General features: G+C 33.9%; 1 protein-coding gene across 5 annotated transcripts in view; it reads right to left on the bottom strand.

Annotated features, from left to right (window-relative positions):
- Positions 1–23,232, bottom strand: part of SCLT1 (sodium channel and clathrin linker 1) — a 190,038-nt gene that overhangs the window by 164,562 nt on the left and 2,244 nt on the right. For 4 of the 5 annotated variants that reach the window (XR_009352134.1, XM_059168760.1, XM_059168770.1 and 1 more), the window contains exons 2-5: positions 14,122–14,189; positions 4,729–4,787; positions 3,832–3,904; positions 341–396 (exon numbers count right to left, since the gene is read on the bottom strand). Coding sequence is in view for 4 of the 5 variants with exons in the window: in XM_059168760.1 (XP_059024743.1) it covers positions 341–396; positions 3,832–3,904; positions 4,729–4,787; positions 14,122–14,189 (256 nt within the window). In the remaining variant the exon portion in view is untranslated. Of the gene's footprint in view, positions 1–340; positions 397–3,831; positions 3,905–4,728; positions 4,788–4,997; positions 5,105–14,121; positions 14,190–23,232 lie in introns of those variants that run through there. The other variant, XM_059168786.1, reaches the window with a different exon arrangement.

The raw sequence follows: 23,232 nt of genomic DNA, 5'->3' as shown, positions 1-23,232 counted from the left end.
TTATCAGTATGTTTCATAACATACGTGACTAAAATAACTATACTATTAAGGATTGCTAATACTTATAAAGTGTTTATTATATACCCTATTTTCCCCTATAGTCAGCACTATGAAATAATTATTTCTAATTCATAGATGAGAAAATTAAAGCACAAAGAGGTTAAGTAACTGCCCAAGTAAGGTTGCATAGCTCGTACGTAATGGACCCAGGGGTCAAACAGGAAATCAGGCTCCAGAGTCTGCACTCATAGCCAGTGTACTATATGAATAAAAGAGCAAATAAGAAGAATAAAAGTTACCTAGGATAACAATAAAGGAATCAACAGTTAAATTGATTTACCTTTCATTTTCCTTGATGACATTTTCAAGCTGTAGTTTCATCTCACCCATATGTTTCTGAAAGATTAAAATATTGAATATATTTTGTAGATGGGTCTCTATTATGTAATCCATTCCTAACCAAGCAGTCAGATTCTATGGCACTAGGCTACTGATAAGAAACAATGATTCTTTACTTCTAATAAGCACTAGTAAATTTGGATATTTTAATGATGCACAGAATAATACATAAAGAATATATAATAAAACACTCATTTTGAAATATAAAGAAAATATTTATATGACACACTGAGAAATACTCACAAATGCAGTCCTATGATTGTAGATGTTTATAAAAAACAGATGAGAGATATTCCTCAGTATGTCACTGTAACAAATACCAGATGATCCCCATACCCTGAATGTATTCTTAATCCACTTTAGTTTAGTTGAAGCCCAGATAACAGCTTGTATTTGGAAAAGTAAAATGTTAACGGTGAAAAAGAAACTAGAGATCTTTAGCAGTAATTTTCTCAGTCTATTTGCCACCTTTATTAACTGTCTAAACTCTCCACACCATACAACGTTGGTAAACCTGTATCGTCACCAACATATACTTTAATAGGAAAAATGGAGAAAAAAATCACTAATTCATATAAAAATGAGAATAAAATATAAACTGTAAAGAGAATGAGTTTGGAATGATTAATTTTCTCTGAGGAGATGAAGGGATTGTAAAATCTCAACAGGAAAGAAAAGGCATTTCAAGTAGGGAGATATATGTATAAAAGCAAAGAGGCAAAAATATTAGAACACAGGCATTGTTGTCAGCTCTCAATGAGAGTAAATGGGCTAGGGGAGAGCAGGAAGGAGACCATGTAAAATCACACTTAAAACTGCAATCAACTCATGGTATGTCCATTAATCTTGATTGAGTAACCTAGGCTAAAGGAGAGGAGCCAAGGCTGGAGTGAACCTGGCAAGGGAAGGGTGAAACAGGCAATCCTCCAAGCCCTTCTGCCTCCTTTTCAACCAGAGAAGCTAGTGGAAGCTTGGACTAGGAAATCAGAAACAGCCAACTCTAAATACAAAGCTGGCTTTAGGAAAGATGAACATTTCCCAGGTCCTTTTTGTGAATGAATCACAATTAAATTAAAATGAATGAATTCACTATCAGATAACTAAGAAGTAAAACCATACATTGAGTCATGATGCAGTGAAAGAAAATTAGAAAGGCAGGCAGCAGCTCTTGTATGCCATGGTAACTAAGAGGTTTGTATTTTATTGTAGCAATTATCCTGATACTTGCCACTAAAAAAACAACAACAAAACTGATCTTAAAAGTTGCAAAATCTTGCAAGATCTTTAAAAGTTGTAAAAAGGTTGGTGCATCTTAAAAATATTTACTCAAATTACTCAAATAGTTAGAATGTATATATAATAGCTAGGATTAAAGGTGAATCATTATGGTCACACTAGAGATTCTTTACTGTCAAATATTCCAAAATATTTAATAGTTGGAAGTAAACAAAATCTCAGCAGTACCTCTTGTATTACTAAATTTTCCCTTATTTACATTTTTGGAAGGGAGTTTTTCATATAAAGAAATACAGTGATAGTTTTCCTGCTTTCAGGATAAACTATTCTTTTTACTGGGTCAATAGATCCTAAGAACTAGTACTTGTCAGTAATATTCATGTGAGCAACTGTTCTTAGATTTGTCAGCATCTTTTTTTCCATCTGTAAAAGTAGCAATTACTCTTGTTATAGACCCTTGGGCCTTCTGCTACAGTTTTCTCTCTCTTGTAATTAATTCAATAATCATTCTTAGATTGAGAATGTTAGATGGGGGAATGAAGTTAAACACCTTAGTAAAATAGCTGATTATAGAGATATATGAATCAGATAGATTATAAAAAATCAAACATTTAAAAGTTTAATTCAAGATAACTAGTTATCCCATTTTATAACAATTGAACCACATAATATGTCATTATAGCAATTTTGAGTGAATTCAGCAGAAACTTTAAACTCACTAGCCCTAAAAAGAAAAGCAAAATGCCATTTGTGCAGAATAGAGCTTTCTATTGTTCTTTAATTGTCAATTAGAAAGATTAAAAGACATTACTATGATAGGTTCGAACTTAAATGACCACAGGCAAAAAAAAAAAGCCCATAGTAAAGACTAGGAAAACATCTAATTAACTTACAGTAAGACAGTAACTGCAATTTAAAGAAATGCTTGTTTTTGAAATTTGGGTCTACAGGATCACTCTGTAAATTTATATTAAAGGATTAATCCTAGAAATGAAAGTATTAATATCAAATGCAATGGAAACCCTAACTTATTTTTAGAAAATGAAAGCATTATGTGTTCTTTTAGTAAAATACTTTGTCAATCTAGTAATTTATAAGTAGGAGATTGTTAAGCTAGATCTAATCATCTTGTTCTAATAAGTCCTGGTTTTCAATTCATTCATCAAAAATTGAGGGCATATTATGCACTAGACTTCAAAGCATATGGTAGGATCTCTTCCTGTCCCTGCATGAAGTGGAGAGAGATATAAATAAAGTTTTTAGTGTTTGCCCCATTTATAGCCCCATATAAAAAAACATGCTATACTTTCATTTGCATTAAAATTAAGTTAACCTTGCTACCCAACTGAACTGATCCAGGGATTGGTATCTAAACCAAACACAATGATGAGTATATTCAAACTCTAAGAAGTTTACCACCTTCTGGTGAGCTTAGCTTGAGACATACAGCATCTCTTGAACAAATGCTTCCTTTATATGGTTATCCAACAATCAGAAAGGTCAAAGTTTGGGAGGAAAATGTAAAAAACATTTTAAAATCAAAGAAACAGATTATAAATATTAGGTATATTCTAAAAATATCGATCATTGAAACTCAGATTATATCTTGAGCAATGTTGTGCTATCATTTTAGTTCTCCATGAGCCTGCTGTATATCCTAATCTCAGAAATTCTAGGATATAGAAGTGTCCTCAGTTTCTTCACTCTGTTCACTCCTAAAATAAACCTCACTACTAGGGATTTCAGAAAAAGATGCCATAGCTTAAGGCTATATTAGAAATTGATCAAATGCATCTATAATCTGATGGACATATTTGAAATTGGGTGAAAAATCCATCCTCTAAGTAATGGGAAATACAGGTAGAATGAGGGTAAAGAGAAAGGTCTAAAAGTATGGAATGGTTTGGGATCTCCCTGGGGGAAAATAAAGATATAAGCTTATAATAATGAGTTTAAGAGCTTCAAGCACCTAGGAGATCTTGGGAGATATCAGGAGCAAGGGAACACTGGATTAAAAAGCAAAACTAAAGATAATCTTAAAACACACACACACACGTACTACACTTTCTCTCTTACAGACAGCCAAGAATTGATTAGTTATTGCTAAATATTTTATTCATCATCAATGTTTTTGAAAAGTGTATTTTACCTTTTTAATAGAATATTATAAAAAGCTTGATGACTATGATTTCATACCTGATAATACTTCAGCTGCCCCTGTAGCTCTTCCAGATGCTTATCATACTCAATAATAAGAGGAGCTAAAAAGCTAAAGAAAAAATACATAATTTTAAAAAAGGACATATTGTTTAATATAGGTCAATGTATAATACATAATGAAATTGAATATGAACATTTTAATGATAAGTCTATCCACAGCAATCAATACTTTGTCTTTTTCCTGTTCTCAATCTTAGCTCAATTGAATACTTCCAGATATTGTCAAATATTGAGGGAGGGGAGGTAATGAAGGAGTTCATCAAGAAAACAACTGCCAGTTGATTCTTGAGCTGAACCTGAGCAACTGGAGGCTACTCACCCCCTCCCTTACCCTTGGAATATGTGTTCTGCTTGCCTTCCCCACTTCCAGAAGCAGCTCCAAGGATACAGCCTTAAGATAGTAATGTGATGCTGAGGCTATCTATATTGGGTATGTAAGTGAATCCAGGTAAGGCCTCCTATATTTCTGACTGAACCAAGTTTAAGCTTCCAAGATTATGGCAGGCAGGTGAGGAAATATAGCTGTCTTGTGTTCTCCCAAGACAAGCCTCGTCAATAGGTTCTATTGCTTAATAAACTTGCCACTTACCAATCTGGAGTGGTCTGCCTCTTCCTTCAGTCTCTCTTAGCCCTCCACTTTTGAGGGCCAGTTTCTAGAAACTCCAGAGGTTATGAATAGGAGGGAGATAAAATTACCCCATTTGAGAGCTACTCTTATAGATTACAATGCTGGCTTTTTTTCCACTTGTATAGTCAATGTTCAAATCTAATTATAGCAGACTATGAAATAAACCATCCTAATACTAAAGGAATTATTTCAACAATAATAAATATACTTAAGAAAATAATATTTTTCTGGTAACTCAACCTTACCTTTGATCAACTATTGTGTTTTCTAATGTGTCATTCCCATCTCCTTTCAAGACAGCTTTCTATAACAGAGAATATTGCATCTTAAAATGTTTTCTCATATCATCCAAGCCCCAAATTTGCGGTAGTTTAAAATTAAATACAATTAAAAATTTTACCTTAGAAAATCTTAATGCAATTTAAAAGAAGAGAAACAAGTAATCATCTAAACTGAGTTGAAAGTTTATCTGGGGGGGGGGGCGCCTGGGTAGCTCAATAGGTTGGGCCTCTACCTTGGGCTCAGGTCATGGTCTCAGGGTCCTGGGCTTGAGCCCTGCATCCGGACTCTCTGCTCAGCAGGGAGCCTGCTTCCCCCTCTCTGCATACTTGTGATCTCTATCTGTCAAATAAATGAATAAAATCTTTAAAAAAAGTTTATTTGGTTCACCTCCCCTTCCAATTTCCTCCACTCCCTTCTCCTCTCTAATTCCCCATGTCCTCCATACTATTTGTTAAGCTCCACAAATAAGTGAAACCATATGATAAATGACTCTCTCTGCTTGACTTATTTCACTCAGCATAATCAAGGGGAGGTGCATCATGAGAGACTATGGACTCTGAAAAACAATCTGAGGGGTTTGAAGTGGTGGGGGGGTGTGGGAGGTTGGGGTACCAGGTGGTGGGTATTACAGAGGACACGGATTGCATGGAGCACTGGGTGTGGTGAAAAAATAATGAATACTGTTATGCTAAAAATAAATAAATTTTTAAAAAGTTTATTTGGTAAATTTTAACATCCATGCATAATAGGAACTCTCAGCAAACTTGAAATAGGAAGAATTTTCTCAACTTGATAAAGAATATCTACCAGAAACCTAAATCAATTACTATCTTTCATGGTAAAACACCAACAACACTGCATTAAATGCAGTATAATATAAGGCTGCTCACCATCACTGCTAACTTCACCACTGTATAGAGGTTCTAGTCAGTGGAAACAGGGTAGAGAGTTCAAAATTTAAATGTTGAAAGGGAAGATATAACACTATTATTATTTACAGACAATTTGACCATTTACCTAGAAATCTATGTATAATCTACCAATTATTAGGTCTAATAAGAGAATACACTAAGTTATCACATAGAAGATCAATAGAACAGCTTTCCCAAATGCCAGCAATAATTTGAAAATGTAAAAGGAAATAATACTCTATTCACTACTGTAACAAAAGGTAGTACTTGAGAATAAAAAACAAAAACAAAACAAAGACCACTGCAATAACTATACTGCAAAATCAACTTTACTGAAGGACATAAAAGAAGATATAAATAAATAGTACTATACTATTCATGGATATGTGAATGGTCAATACTATAAATATATTAATTCTTTAAAATTCACTGCAAGTGCAATTCCAAAACAAAAATTCAATAGAATAATTTATGAAACTTTATCTTACACAGATTTTACAGTTCTTGTGAATGAGTAAATGTGCAAGAATAGCTAAGATAACCTGGCCAAAAAAAAAAGGGGAGAGGGATGGAAAAGAAAAAAGAGTAAAGGGTTTGCCCTACTACATATCAAAACATTGTTAATGCTAGAGTGATTAAAACACTATGGTACAGAGTGTAAGCCTGACGATTCACAAACCTGTACCCCTGGGGCAAATAATACATTATATATTAATAAAAATAATTTTAAAAAACACTGTGGTACAGACACAGTAACAAACAGAAGAGCATAGGAAATCCAGAAATAGATAAAAAATTTATAGAAACATGACATCTAAAAGAAGTGAAATTATAATTGAATAGACAAAATACTGCTTTTAAGTAACAGTGTTAGGTAACAAAATAAAATTAGATTCCAGCATGTACTATATGGAAAAATAAATTACAGATAAAGATCCAAATGTTTAAAAAATATTTAACAGTTATTGAAAAAAATTGCATTTTTGACCTCGGGATAGAGAAAGCTTTCTTAAGTTCCAAAAAATGCAGAGGCTTTTGTTTGTTTTGTTCACTAATATATCAACCAAAGCCCAATACTTCCACTCAAAATACATTTCTAGCGGGAAGACACCCGGTGTAAAATCTATAGAGAGACTGAGATTTCTTACAACACCCAAATTTAAAGCGTCTATGCAGCTGAAAGTACCATAAGCAAAGTTAAAAGGCCAGCAACATTTTTAACATGACCAAAAACTCATTATCTAGTATAAAGTATGAATAAATACTCAAACACAAGGAGATATACAGGATGTTCAGTGCAGCTTTTACTATAATGACAGATAAAATGTCCAACAATAGGCTAAAGGAAAGTAATACAATAGGATCCCATAAGTAGTTCAAGGAATTAACAAGATTTATATGTATCACTATGGGCATAACCCAAAAGCAAATAGGCTAATTCTAGAAGTTATTCGTATACCAGACATCCTTCCTACATAATACACAATAATAAATTCCTGATTAATTAAAGACTTAACTATGTACTTATGCAAGTAAAGGACTTAAGACACAAGAGTAAAACACTGACACATTTGACTATATTAAATGTTTAAATTTTTCCACTATAAAGCATATAAACAAGATAAATGAAAACCCACAAATTGAACTTTCCACATGTGTCAGTGCACAGAGTATCAACAAGCAAAATAAAGAGGAAATCTGAGATCAGACAAATAAAAGCAAGCACAACATCATTAATAATTAGGGAAATACAAATAAAACAATAGTGAGATGTCATTTTACACCAACCACACCGACCAAAACAAAATGTCTGACAATGCAACCAATGGCTCAGAAAGATGTTTTACAAGGAGCACTCTCATATACCATGAATGGGAATGAAAACGAGTACAACCACCTCGGACAATTTCTAGTAAACCTGAAGATGAAAAAAGTCCAATCTAGGTATACATCCTAAAAAACCTCTAAGTACAATGTGTATATGGAGACATGTTTAACAATGAGCTTAAGGATTATTGCAAAATATAAGAATTGGACAAAATCTAAATGTCCTTTAATAGGAGAATGGATAGCTTGTGGTCTAATAATACAGTGGAATGTAATGGACAAACGTTATATAATGCATGAACTTGTGATATATGTATCAAATTCTTAAAAATAATTTTAAGCAAAAAAAGCAAGTTTTGCAGACAGATACATATAGTATGATATCACTTATAAAAGATTTTAAACTTGCCAAACGATACAATACAATTACTGCAGATATGAACATACATAGTAAAAGTACTGGGAGCATATATACCATTGGAAAACACTAAATTTAGAATGGTGATTACCACTGGAAAGGGATAGAAGAAAATGCACAAGAGGTACAGACACTGAATTGTTTCTGCAGTGTCTTATTTCTTTAACAAAGAAAAAAAAAAGACTGGGCGCCTGGGTGTCTCAGTGGGCTAAAGCCTCTGCCTTCAGTTTAGGTCAGGATCCCAGGGTCCTGGGATTGAGCCTGTGAGCCAGGCTCTCTGCTCAGCAGTGAGCCTGCTTCCTCCTCTCTCTCTGTCTTCTTCTCTTCTTCTCTGCCTACTTGTGATCTCTGTTAAATAAATAAAATCTTAAAAAAAAAAAAAAAGACTGAATAAAGAAAAAAAGAGTGGAAGTAAACATGGCAAAAAATTAAGAATGGACACAACTGGGTGGTAGCTAGCTACCAGATACCATTTTTAGTAACTTCTGTACTTCGATGTATGTTTGAAAAAAATTTAAATAAAGGAACAATATACTCAAAGTGTTTAGTATAATTCCTGACATATAGAAAGCTCTTAATAAATCTTTGCTCTTTACTTTTTAAAATTTCTTTTTTCTTAATATGGGGGACACTCTATTAGCTAACCAAAGTATATGTTATGAACCTCCAACCAACATGGAAAGGATTTCTCAAAATATACAGCCTCAACAGACATGTTGACATGGATCTAGGACTGTAAGATGAATTATACAAAAAGGATAACCTTCCAGAGAGAACTCTGATAGATTAAAGAATAAATGCATCCAGTAGTCTATGTAATTTCAGGGTTGGATTTATTAATCCTAGACTATTAAAAATAATTATTGTATTATTTAAATATTAATTAATGGACAAGTGATATTTTAACTTTCAATTGTTCAAAAGTTAGTTAAAAATCTTCTTGGGATAGCTAAGTAATTCAAACTTTAAAAATATTTCTCAAATTTCTTAGAAATTTTTATAAAAATCAAAACAACTACCAGTGTTATGACTAATAGTTGGGAGATGGATGGCATTCTACAAAATAATAATTCAAGCCCTCATTAACCTCCCACCCATCAATTTTAAGTTTCTTAATTGTTATTCTTACTGAGTTTCACTCTACCTTATCATTCTTCTAAACAATATTTAGGAATTGCACAGTGTTTACTAAATTAAATCCAAACTCCTCAACTTAACCATTTAAGGCACTCTACAAAACCTACTCTTCCTAATGTTATTTTCCATTACTTCTCTCGTATATGTCAAACACAGTATAAAAAATGAAGTATGTTTTACTCCCTAAATACAACTCCCACTTTCTCATCATGCCAGTGAGTCTATCTGCTATGCTCTCCACTACCCCTTCTTTTAGCTTTCATTGAAGTTCTTTAGAAATCTTACTTACTTTTCAGTACCCATCAGACATGCTACATCCTTCAGGAAACTTTTTCTGATCTCTCCAACTATATTTGATCTCCTTTTTCTCTGATACCCTCATTTGGCTTTAAGGTTAAGATATGAATAATATGCCTTATACCTAGTTATTTAATATTTGTCTCAACTGATATTTTTATTAGTCTTTAGGTTCCTATGAAATGGTAATTTTATTATATACCTTTTCATATCACTAAAGCTTCTGGCTTAGTGCTTTACATAGAGGAGGTACTCAATATATATTAGTTTAACTGAATTCTATAAAGACACTGCTCTGAAACTATTTCCTAATGATAGTTGTTACGGAAATACTAATTTAAGAGTAAATGACCAATAATCCAAATTATAAAAAATTACAGGATTATAAGATAAACATATTAAATCAAAATATAAGAAAAATAGCTAAAAGAATAAAAATATAGTTTCAGCAATCCTTCCCCACTTACTAGTGAAACTTCCAGAATAAAAGACTGCATGACTTAATAATTCAAGATCTAGCGGAAAAAATCAAGTTGGGAGAATAAGATTGACAATGACTATAAAAGCACTTATATAGAGGTATGGGGCTGGCTCACTCAGTGGAGTGTGTGACTCTTGATCTCGGGGTTGTGGGTTTCATGCCCTACGTTGGGTGTAGAAACACTTAAAAAAATCTTTTTATAAAAGCCAAATATATATATATATTTACATATATTTATGTTTATATAGTTCAATTGAAATATAATTGACATATGTCATATTAGTTTCAGGTGAACAAGACTAACAATCCTATCCAATAAGCTATGATCACAAAAAAAGCATTTATAAATATCCTTTTTATATTTTCTAAAACAAAATTTAAACAAACTATACTAAATAAACATACAAAGCATTTTATATATCTTGAATAACAGATACTCTACAATTAATTTCTATTATTTTGATCCCAAAAGGACTTCCTGAGATGATGATGAGAGTGTATCACAGAAGAATGTCAATAATATTGGATTATAATTGGGTAGACAAAATTTCTGGATACTTTCTCTGAGGATATTCCAGATACTTCCTCTGAGGAAAACACACACTAAGTATTCTAATCATAATTCTGAATGTTTAATTTTGTGCCCCTTACTTTATATCACTGGCTATGAAATATATTAATCACATCCTATCTGCCATCCTTTGGAAGAAAATATAGGCTGATTAGCATTTTGTGAAAGTGTTGTTGCACATTTTTGAGTGTTGCAGCAAATCATTTATATATGGGGAGATGGATTTTCATCATTTATCAATGAAGGTCAATGTACAGAAATTGCTAAACTCTTACACTTAGACTCTCTTTAAAGTGCTAAATCATTTTTTCCTTTTTTTTTTTTTTTTTGAGAGAGAGAGAGAGAGAGCACACTTGTGCATGCATGTGACAGGGAAGGGACAAAGAGAGAGGGAGAGAGAATCTTAAGCAAGCTCAGTGCTCAGTACGGAGCCTGACATGGTGCTGGATCTCATGCTCTCAGAGAGCAGTGCCACTTGACATACTTTTTATTTACACATAAAACACAAAATAACCAAAGGAAGACAACTAAATTTCACAACAACCCTGAAGGGATCATTCAAGAAACTAGTTGTTATTTAAACCATCTTTGGAAGGTCACATACAATTATAAGAGGTTTTCTATTTTTAAAGATGAACGGGGGTGCTTGGATGTTATAGTAGATTAAGCTTCCAGCTTTTGATATTGGCTCAGGTCATGACCTCACGTTGTGAGATCAAGTCCTGCATTGGGCTCCGACTCAGCACCAAGTCTACTTAAGACTCTCTCTCCCTCTTCCTCTGCTCCTCACCCGGTGCATGCATGCACCCTGTCTCTCTAAAATTAAATGAATAAAGCTTTAAAATAAATAAGTAAAAGAGGAGTGACTTATTAAAGTATAATGAACCAAATATATTAAACATACAAGCTATTGCACACACTGGAAAATCTAACTTTCAGTTTAAATCCATATAATTTATGTATCATTATTCTAAATATATCATGTATTTCCCTAAGAAACACTACACAAAAAAACCTTAAGGCAATTCATAAAACTTCCTTTGATCCATGGGAAGCATAAATGATTATTATATAGTGATAGCACAAATGAATTTTAACTATCACTTATAGCACAGTTTCTACAGAAAATCAAGTTTGAAACTCCCACTTAAAATATAAGAAAAAAATATCAAATTCTGGCAGCTTTATTTTTCTAATATTAGAAAAGTTTCATAAAGTATGTTCATTTAACACAAGTCCTGGCCATTTGCCTAGTGTGAGAAAGAAGGGAATTTCATTGTGATTTTATCCTGAAAAATAGACTAAAAAGCATGAACTGTTGTATTTCACAAGCTGATCATAACTTTTTCATCTCAACTCTCATTGTACATGGTATATAGAGCTCAAATGATGTTGGGAAATTAGTAAGCAGGAATAAAGTAAAGGAAGGATATAATTGCTTCATTCATTCCACAAATATTTATTGAGCATCTATTAATAAGAATTGACACCTGGGAAACATAGCTAAACAAAAAGGCCAAATAAAATTTATGAAGGGTTTCTGTTGCTAGCAGCAATCATTAAAGTTAGTGAGAAGAGATCTCAGCCAGTGTTCCTGGGTTTCACATAAACTTTAATAATGGTTTCCTCCTACTTCTAAGTCTACAAACACACAAAAAAAGTAAAAATACTATAAAAAGAAAAAAAACACAAATTAAAAAATTCATCTTGACAGTTTTTCAATTTTTTTTCATTATTTTCTTTTCTTTCTTTTTTTTCAAATTTTTTCACTTTTTACAGTATTTTTTCAGAAACTAGTATAACATTTCTGGGGTGAAGAAATGAAGAATGCACTATATATGGCCAAGGATATGGACTATAATGCTAGAAAGCAGATTAATCTCTTTCTCATATTCTCATATCACCTCCTTTCTCATTACTGCAAAATATGCAGTGGTAGGCAAGATGCAAGGGGATTGGTATTTTGAGACAGCAATGTGTTCTGAAGAGACAGCGAACTTCAGAAGACTCTAATGCAGTAACAATATATTACTACCAAAAATAAAAGCTAGGAATCAAGGTTTGATTGTATGACTATAATAGCATCTGTAAAAGAAGACTATGTACCTTTAGAGAATTCAAGGAGCTGTAATTGCACAGGAGTGTACACTATTAGAGAAGACTTGACCTTACTTGGTATGTTACCTTGAGGCTTTAATTAATTAATCACAATTTACAAGGCAAGTGCATCTAAAGGTCTACATACAATCACTGCTTTATCTGGTAAAACCATCTTTCATAAGTCAGCCATGTACAGTAGGTATGATATAAAACTGTGCCAAGAAATCTTCTCAGGCTTTAAAATCACTCTTTTGTTTGAATCCTCCTTTTAGACATATTCTATAAGACATTAAGCAGAAGAAAAAGAACCTAAGAATCTGAACAAAATTTAGAGGCTGCTGTATTATAATTCTCTATCATCTAAATGATAACAGTTCTTAGTTAAGCATAACTAACAAAATAACATAAGAAAAACAGTAACTTGATTAACATAGTGGATGGATAAATTTAAGACCCTCTGGACGCAGTCTGGACTTTGTAAATAAAAATAGAACAGCAGGCTAAATGTTGACAATACACTAAAGAAAGAAAGTGTAAGTATAGTCAAGTCAACAAGATAAACTATTACTTTTTTAAAAAATTTTTTTATTTCTTTTCAGCGTAACAGTATTCATTGTTTTTGCACCGCACCCAGTGCTCCATGCAATCCGTGCCCTCTCCAATACCCATCAACTGGTTCCCCCAACCTCCCACCCCCCGCCCCTTCAAAACCCTCAGGTTGTTTCTCAGAGTCCATAGTCTCCCATGGTTCACCTCCCCTTCCAATTTCCCTCAAACTATTACTTTTTAAACTACTTCTTTCTTAATACCTTAAAAACAATTCTATTTTTAAGAGAGAGGGCACATGAGTGGGGTGGGAGTAGTAGTGGTGGAGTAGAGGGAGAGGAAGAGAGAGAATCCCAAGCAGGCTCCAGGCTCAGGACCGAGCAATGGAGGGCTCTATCTCACAACACTGAAATCGTGAACTGAGCCAAAATCAAAAGTTGGACACTTAACCAACGAACGACCCAGGCGCCCCCAAACAATGTTTTGGTTACAAGATTCATTGATGTCAAGATCAAAATACATCCTTATTAATTCAGTAGGCTGCTATCACTAATATAGGAGCTACTGTTTTTCTTTTAATATTGTGTAACTCAGGAGTCCACCAATAAACATATCTCATTGTTCAAAAAATTTTTAACAGAATATTTAAATAAGAACATGTACCCAAGGAAAGAAGTGTTAAAAACAGTGCTGTATATTGTTTACTGTTTTGATTTAGTTTTTGCTTGCCATAAGTTATGAGAATTGCAAGTTAAAGCTTACTATGAAATATATCCTAAGAAAAGATTTCATTTCAAAACGTCAATGAATTCGCATTTTAGAATCAGATATTTTAACATCATACATAATACCTAACCTCCAATTCAGAAAAAAAGGCAATTTCTATGGCCAAAGAACTACTTTTATTAAGCAAAAACAAACGTTTCCCTATTCAAATCCCAGTTGTAAGTAAATTTCAAAGTGCTATAGGCAACTTCACATGAGAATAATCCTAAGTAGAATATTTACATAAACATATTTACAACCAAATCTGTACCTTGTTTTTTAGACCTTAACTAATTTACATACCTGCACCGATGAACATTTTGAAAATTTTTCCATTTGATATTGTCTAAGAACTTCATTTAGTCGGTGATCTGAAACAAAGGGGAGAAAAAAACCAAACTGTAGTTCACTGGCTAATACTCAATATTTAAAAACTACAAACAAGATAGTTATTATCTGACATATCCAATGCAAAACTGCTAGTCTTCACTGCTTCTCAAAATGAATCATCAATTTCAACACATGTTTTTTGAATTTAAAGGCCCTTCTATACACATAGGTCAACGACCTACTGCTAGTGGGAAAAGAATAGCTGCGAAGAACTAATTGTTCTGATTTCTTACATTTTAATTCTCAATTCTTCCTGGTTTACTCTTCAGGCTAGCAGAAGTAAAAAAGTACTCCATTTCCCCCCCCCCCAAATTCCTGCTACTAGAAGTGAAAAGAACTGAAAAGATAAGCTATAGTCATATTTTTCCAATAGTGAAAATTGGCTAAAATTCTGTTCCAGAACAAACCTCCACACAGAAGAGAAACAGTAGGACAAAGATTCTGAATTATACAGGAGTAAGAGATCATAAAAATGAAGGACTGGAATAAAGTCAAGTGCTCTCAGTAAGCACAAGGCGCTTAATATTTCTATTCACATCAAGAAAACATAGAACACAGTGAATGTAGAAAAATTATTTCAAGATCACATGGATTGTTTAACATTGATAATTTGCTAGCAACAGAGTAAACCTCAACTTTCAAAAGGACTGAGAGCCAAAGAGGGCATGTTACTTGACAGTAGCGCAATTAAGCTAGAATAAAAAACCCAAAAGGGAAAATTTTAATACATTTTGAAGTTCAAAAATTACTTTTTAGTAACCCATGGGTCACAGGAGGAATTACAAAACAAATTTGGATGTATTTTGAATTGATTGATAGTGAAAATGTAATACCTGAGAAGTTGCTAAAAAAAAAGTCTATAGCTTTAATTGCTTATATTAGAAAATAAGGTTTATAGTCAATGAAATATAGGTCCATCCCAAAAGGTGAGAAGAAAAGCAAATTAAACCCAAAGATCAAGTGAAGGAAATAATAGAGTTCACCCCCAAAGAAATTCAAAATAAACATACAAAAAAAGATCAACAAATACAATCATCTCACAAGTTACAGTAAAAGCATCTGATGATATTTAAGATATATTCATGATAAAGCCTCAGGAATGTAAGAACAGAAGTTAATTTCCTTGATATAACAACTGATTTCTACAGAAATGCACACCAGACATCATATTAAGGACAAGAACGTTGAAAAGTTTCCCCGGAAATTGGGAAATACAAATTGGGAACAAGGAATTTTCTTGACATTTATTCACACTCTAGTGGAGTTTTAAGTTTATGCAATAAGACAAGTAAGAAATAAAAGGTATAAAGACTGAAAAGAAAAAAAATTATCCATTATCCATAGTTAATCGTGTATAGGTATAATTAAATCCCAGAGAGCACAAAGATAAATTCTTAGAATAATTACCTTCAGCATGGTTGTTGGAGACAAGGCCAATATACAAAATTTAATTATATTACTATATATTTGCAACAAAGTTAAAATAAAAGATGTCATTTACAATACCATACTAAAAAAACCAATGTCTATGAATAAATCTAAAAGATTTAAACAAAAGATGTATAATACTGTGTACAGAAAACTATGAAACAATAAGGAGAAAAATTAAAGACTAATTAAGTGGACAGAGATACTCATGGTTTACAGGAGTTAGTATTGTGAAGACAGAAGTTCTCCCCAAGGTGATCTACAAATAGCCTAAATGCAATCTCAGTTAACATTCCAAAAGATGATACTGCAAAAATTTAAAGGTGATTCTAAAATATAGGTGGAAACATAACAAGAAAAGCGAAGGCATTCTTGCAAAAGTAGAATGGTGGAGGACTTGCTTTACCAGATACCAAGGTTTATCACAAAGTTACAGTCATTTAGAAAGTATGATAGCTATATAAAAATAAACAAATTTAACCAATGGAAGAGAACAAAGAATATAAAGATAAATTCACATTCACTTAGAACACCTGAATTATTCACTTAAAACAACTGAATTATGATTGAAGGGGCACTGCAAAGCAGTGAAGTAAAGAATAATCTTTATATTCCATGTATCAGTAAGATCATATGATAATTGTCTTTCTCTGATTGACTGGTATGTAGAAATAGAGAAACAAGGCAGAGGATCTTAGGGGAAGAGAGCAAAAAACGAAACAAGACAAAAGAGAGGGAGACAAACCATAAGAGACTCTATCTCAGGACACCAAACTGAGGGTTGCTGGAGTGGAGGTGGGTAGGAGGAATGGTGCGTTGGGTGATGGACATTGGGAAGGGTATATGCTGTGGTGAGTGCTGTGAATTGTGCAAAACTGATGAATCACAGACCTGTACCCCTGAAACAAATAATGTATGTTAATTTAAAAAATGAAAAAAAAAAAAAAAAAGAAGAAGAATCTTTTTAAAATTGGTTCTGGGTCAACTGGATAGCCTCATAAAAAATAAAACACTGTCCATAAAAATCAATTCTAGGTGAAATGAAGATCTAATTGTGAATGCTAAAACAAATTCTAGACAAGTATAGAATATTTTTATATATCTTAGGGTAGGGAAAGATTTTTTTAATCAGAACACAAAAAGCACTAACCACAGTGAAAAAAACCATGATAAACTGAACCACATTAAAATTAAGAACTTCTGTTCAACAAAGAGACTTAACAAGACACAAACATGGAGAATGTATTCCAACACATGTAACAGAAAAGGGCTTGTATCTAGAATATACAAAAAACTATCAATTAAAAGGCAGACAAGGCTATAGATTGTGGTAAGTAGACATGAATGGGCACCTTACATGACGATTACCCAGGGAGCAAATAAACACAGAAAAGCTGCTCAACTTCATTAGACATTAGGAAAATACAAATTAAAATTACAATAAAGAGCTAAAATTATAGAAAATGTTGGTGACAATGTAAAATAATGAAAACTCTCAAATGCTGGTGAGAACGTAAATTAGTGCAACTTTAAAATTACGCATATACATAATTCCTAAAAATATTCTTTTCCCACTCATACTCCTTCTTTCAAATACATAAATAAAATCTAAAAAAAAAAAAAAAAGTCAATTGTGGATTACTGAAGGAAACACATTCAATCCTCAGAGGTTGCCTTTAATAAGGAGAAAATTTTACTCTAACTTAAGTCTCCTATTTCTTTCATTTATTCATCCAAAATATTTAAATCTAAATCTTTCCTTGTCCTGAGATCATAAAGACACCTTCTTAAATTTTTTCTTAATGTCTGAATATAATTTATTTCTCAATCAACCTGCAGATAATATTTCTATATATGTGGAAAGGTATCTTTATTATTTCTTCCTTCCTATTTGGATAGCCAATTATCCTAGCACCATTTGCTAAATACCTTTTCCCCACTGATTTGTATTGCTGTTCTTTCAGATAACAAGTTTCACGTACATGTCTTTTCTGTGTTAATTTATTCCACTGATCTATGTATATACCAATATGAAAATCTAATATTGATTTAATAATCAAATTTTTAAGTCTTAATTACCAGCCTATAAAATTTCCCACCTTGATATTCTTTAAAACTCTCTTAGCTCTTCCACTAGATTTTTATTTATTTTTGAAAGAGTGAGAGAAAGCTAGTGGGGGTAAGGAGAACAGGTAGAGGGAAAGAATCTTATGCAGGCTTCACACCCAGTACAAAGCCCGATGTGAGGCTTGATCTCACAATCCTGAGATCATGACCTAAGCTGAAAGCATGAGTTGAGTGCCTAACCAACTGAACCACACAGGCACCCTCTTCGACTAGATTTTAGAATCATGTTGTCAAAACTAAGTTTGAGAATGCATAAGTCTAACAATTAATCAAGAACTGACATACTTAATATATTGTGTTCTAATCCACAAATTTGATATGTTAATGATTTCTCCACTAACCTAGGTCTTTATTGTATTCAATAACTTTTTTAAAGATTTTATTTATTTATTTGACAGGAAGAAATCACAATTAGGCAGAGAGGTAGGCAGAGAGAGGGGGAAGTAGGCTCCCCACTGAGCAGAGAGCCTGATGCGGGACTCGATCCCAGCACTCGATCCCAGGACCCTGGGATCATGACCTGAGCCAAAGGCAGAGGCTTAACCCACTGAGCCACCCAGGTGCCCCTTTTATGAAGGATTTTTAGTTTGTATGTACATAAGTGAAACAAGCCTATAATTTTTTTTTTTCTTACAAGTATCTTTGTTGGATAGAAGTTAAGAATACAGACACTGGAACCAGACAGTCTCAGTTCAAATCTCAGCTCAGTCTTTAGTGAGCTTGTAGTGGTACTTACCCAAAGCATTGAGTTTTTTAATCTAAGGCTATTGAACAGTTGGGTGTGAAAACTATTAAGGAAAATTAAACAACTGATCAAGGGATGAAGTATTACTGAGTGTGAGTTACATTAAAAAAGCAATATAATCATATCAAGATTAATGACAAAAGAGGGGCACCTTGGTGGCTCAGTCAGTTAAACGACTGCCTTCAGCTCAGTTCATGATCCCAGGGTCCCGGGACCGAGCCCTGCATCGGGCTCTCTGCTCAGTGGATCCTCTCTGTAATCTCTTTCACTTTCACTCTCTCTCAAATAAATAAATAAAATCTTAAAAAAAAAAAAAAGATTACTGGCAAAAGAGCAGATGAACTAATGGGCAATGGTTACAGTAAAGAAAGTAAGTAAAAACAGGGGTGCCTGGGTGGCTCAGTTGGTTGAGTTGGTTTCGACTCAGGTCATGACCTCAGGGTTGTCCAACAGAGCCCCATGTCAGGCTCCGTGCTCAGTGGGGTTATCTTCTTGAGAATCTCTCCCTCTGCCCCTCCCCCCAAATTGTGCACACACTCTCTCCCCCAACCCCCCAATAAATAAATACATCTTTTAAAACAGAGAAAGTAGTGAATATAAGCTGGTAAAGAATTAAGGAAAAAGAGGAAAATGAAGAGTTCAAAGAATATGTCTTTTTTTTTTCAGCGTAACAGTATTGTTTCTGCACCACACCCAGTGCTCCATGCAATACGCGCCCTCTCCAATACCCACCACCTGGTTCCCCCAACCTCCCACCCCCTGCCCCTTCAAAACCCTCAGGTTGTTTCTCAGAGTCCATAGTCTCTCATGGTTCACCTCCCCTTCTAATTTCCCTCAACTCCCTTCTCTCCATCTCCCCATGTCCTCCATGCTATTTGTTATATTCCCCAAATAAGTAAAACCATATGATAATGGACTCTCTCTGCTTGACTTATTTCACTCAGCATAATCTCTTCCAGTCCCATCCATGTTGCTACAAAAGTTGGGTATTCATCCTTTCTGATGGAGGCATAATACTCCATAGTGTATATGGACCACATCTTCCTTATCCATTCGTCTGTTGAAGGGCATCTTGGTTCTTTCCACAGTTTGGCGACCGTGGCCATTGCTGCTATAAACATTGGGGTACAGATGGCCCTTCTTTTCACTGCATCTGTATCTTTGGGGTAAATACTCAGTAGTGCAATTGCAGGGTCATAGGGAAGCTCTATTTTAAATTTCTTGAAGAATCTCCACAGTTTTCCAAAGCGGCTGCAACAGCTTGCATTCCCACCAATTGTGGAAGAGGGTTCCCCTTTCTCCACATCCTCTCCAACACATGTTGTTTCCTGTCTTGCTAATTTTGGCCATTCTAACTAGTATAAGGTGTTACCTCAATGTGGTTTTATCTTGAATCTCCCTGATGGCTAGTGATGATGAACATTTTTTCATGTGTCTGATAGCCATTTGTATGTCTTCATTGGAGAAGTGTCTGTTCATATCTTCTGCCCATTTTTTTTTTATAGGATTGTCTGTTTTGTGTGTGTTGAGTTTCAGGAGTTCTTTATAGATCCTGGATATCAACCTTTTGTCTGTACTGTCATTTGCAAATATCTTCTCCCATTATTCCATGGGTTGCCTCTTTGTTGACTGTTTCCTTTGCTGTGCAAAAGCTTTTGATCTTGATGAATTTTTAAAAATTATTTTTATTAACATATAATGTATTATATGCCCTAGGAGTACAGGTCTGTGAATCATCAGGCTCACACATTTCACAGCACTCACCATAGCACATACCTTCCCCAATGTCCATAACCCAATCAGAATAGAAGTCTGATGAAGCCAAAGAATAGTTACAGTGGGAGCAAGAAACTTGTGTTTAAGATTTCAAAAGCAGGGTAACTTGAATAGATTTCTGCTTATGTCCAACAAGAAGTAACAAGGACCACCTTCCCTTTCAATACAACCAAAAGCAAATAAATGAAATAATGGTTTGCAAGATACTAGACAATAGACAGCGTTAATGAGAGATGCAAAACAAACGAGGTAAACGCTATGATTGCTCCACCTTAATGACTGGAGAGTCTAGGCCATGGCACAAAGAGGGAAAATGCAGGCCTCAGAGATCAGAAGTTTCTCTGAGTTAAGGAAGTGGAGACCAAGTGAACAAGAATTGGCAAGACAAAGTATGAAAGAGAAAGTTAGAGAACTCTGGATATATGAAATCTGTGGTGGGTCTCTGTTTATAACAGTACACAAGAACAATAATAAAACCCCAAAAAACAAAAACAACAGTACATAACAGACTACTGACTAGCTATTTATTAAAGAAATTAAATTTCTAGTTTAAAATCTTCCCACAAAGAAAACTCAAAGTCCAACTGACTACTGGTAAATTCTACCAAACATTTAAGGAAGAAATAATGTCAATTCTACATAAACTTTCCCAGAAAATTGAAGAAAACAAAATATTTTTCAACAAAATCTACAAGGCAAGCATTGCCTAATGCCAAAACCAGGCAAAGAGATTAGAAGGGGAAAAAAGGGCTTATGAAAAGAGAAAATGAAAATTTTAAATAAACTTTTAAAAAATCAAATCTAACAATATATAAAAAGGATAATACATGAATAAGAGAAGTTTATCCCAAAAAGAGAGGTAAGGCAGGCTTAAAAAAATAAAATTAATCAATGTAAGACACCTTATTAACAAACTAAAAATGAAAAAAAAAATATGATCCTCTCAATAAATGCAAAAAAAGCATTTGAAAAAAAATCAGCATCCATTCTGATAAACTCTCAGAAAACTAGGCATAGAAAGGGATATTCTTAACCTTTTAAGAACACCTATAAAAAAATCTACAGTTAGTATCATACTTAATTTTGAAAGATAGATGTTTGAACCCTAAGATTTGGAAAAAGACAAGGATGTCCACTCCAACCACTCATGTTCAACACTGTACTGGAAGTTCTAGCCAGTACAATAAGCCAAAAAATGAAATGAAAGACATCTAAATTGGAAAGAAGGGACTAAAACTGTTAAGAGATGAAAAGATTGTCTATGCAGAAAATTTAATGAGCTCTAAAACCAACCTATTAGAATAAGTGAGTTTAAAAAGGTTGCAGAGTATAATATACCAAAAAAAGAGACATAGTTCTATATATTAGCAATGATAAATCAGATGCCAAAGTAAAAGAATAATACTATTTACAACAGTATCAAAAACAGAATACATAGGGATCAATATGATTAAAGATGTGCAAATCCTATATATGAAAAACTACAAAATACTGCTGAGAGAAATAGAAGAATAGATACATCAATGGAGAGAATATACCTTTTATTGATAAGAGGACTCAATATCATTTGATATTAATTCTACACATATTGATCAACAGATTCAAAGCAATGCCTCTCAAAATCTCAGCATCTAGTTGAAGAAGTTGACAAGCTGATTCTAAAATTCATATAGAAGTGCAAAGCACATAGGACAGTCAAAATAACTGAAAAAGAACACATTTGAAAGGCTAACATTATCTGATTCTATGACTTACTACAAAGCTGCAATAATGAAAACACTGGAATACTGGTGCTCAAACAGATAAACAAATCAATGGAACAGAATAGAGTCCAGAAATGGATGAATACAAATAAGGCCAAATGATCTTATTTAAATATTTTATTTATTTATTTGACAGAGAGAGAGAGAGAGAGAGAGAGCGAGCGCGAGCGAGCATGCAAGTACAAGCAGGGGTAGGCTCCCTGCTAAGTGGGGAGCCCAATGAGGGGCTTGATCCCAACACCCTGAGATCATGACGTGAGCTGAAGGCAGACACTTAATGGACTGAGCCACCCAAGGGTCCCAAGGTCAAATGGTTTTTGCAAAGGTACAATGGTAATTGATGGGAGAAAGGATAATCTGTTCAATTGCATTCATATGCAAAAAAGTGAGCTTTGACCCTTATCTTGCACCTTATAGAAAATCTAAATCAAGTGGATCATAAATCTAAATGTAAAACCCCAAATTACGGTATTTCTTAGAATAAAACATAGAAAATCTTTGCAGCCGTTGATTAAGCAAAGGTTTCTTAGATATGACATCCATAAAAGAACAATTTGAGAACTTCATAAAAATTAAAAACTTTTGGGCACCTGGGTGGCTCAGTTGGTTAAGAAACTGCCTTCAGCTCAGGTCATGATCCTGGACTCCCGGGATCGAGTCCCGCATTGGGCTCCCTGCTCAGCAAGGAATCTGCTTCTCCTTCTGACCTTCTTCCCTCCCCTCTCATGCGGTCTCTGTCAAATAAATAAATACAATCTTTAAAAAAAAAATTAAAAATTTGGCTCTGTGAAGAACACTTCAGGGAGAATGAAAAGAACAAATAAGTTCATCTAAACTTCCCAAATCCCCGCTACAAGAATGACTTTTTCATTCCTTAGCTTGATAAATAAGTATTTCTTTGAACAGGTCTCTAAGGACTATCAGATTTCCCTTCTCAGATGGAGGTGGGAGAACGGTGTTCTGAAAATGTGTTAGGAGTTTACTAGAAGAATGGTCAGGTTTGGAATTGCCTGTAGTTACTTGTAAAGCTAATGCTTTATCACAGGGGTTGCCAGTTGAGAAACACCTAATCCAAATGGAACAAATGAAGAGAGGCAATCAAGATCAAGAAGTCAGTATAGAGAAGGTTAAAATAGGTGGGAGAACGTCAAGCCATCCTTATTCACCGCAGCTGGTGTCAAGGTG

This window comes from Mustela lutreola, chromosome 1 (genome assembly GCF_030435805.1).
Source record: "Mustela lutreola isolate mMusLut2 chromosome 1, mMusLut2.pri, whole genome shotgun sequence".
In the NCBI taxonomy this organism is placed as follows: domain Eukaryota; kingdom Metazoa; phylum Chordata; class Mammalia; order Carnivora; family Mustelidae; genus Mustela; species Mustela lutreola.
The sequence above is the reverse complement of the archived record's forward strand: the minus strand, read 5'-3'. Positions and strand labels throughout refer to the sequence as shown.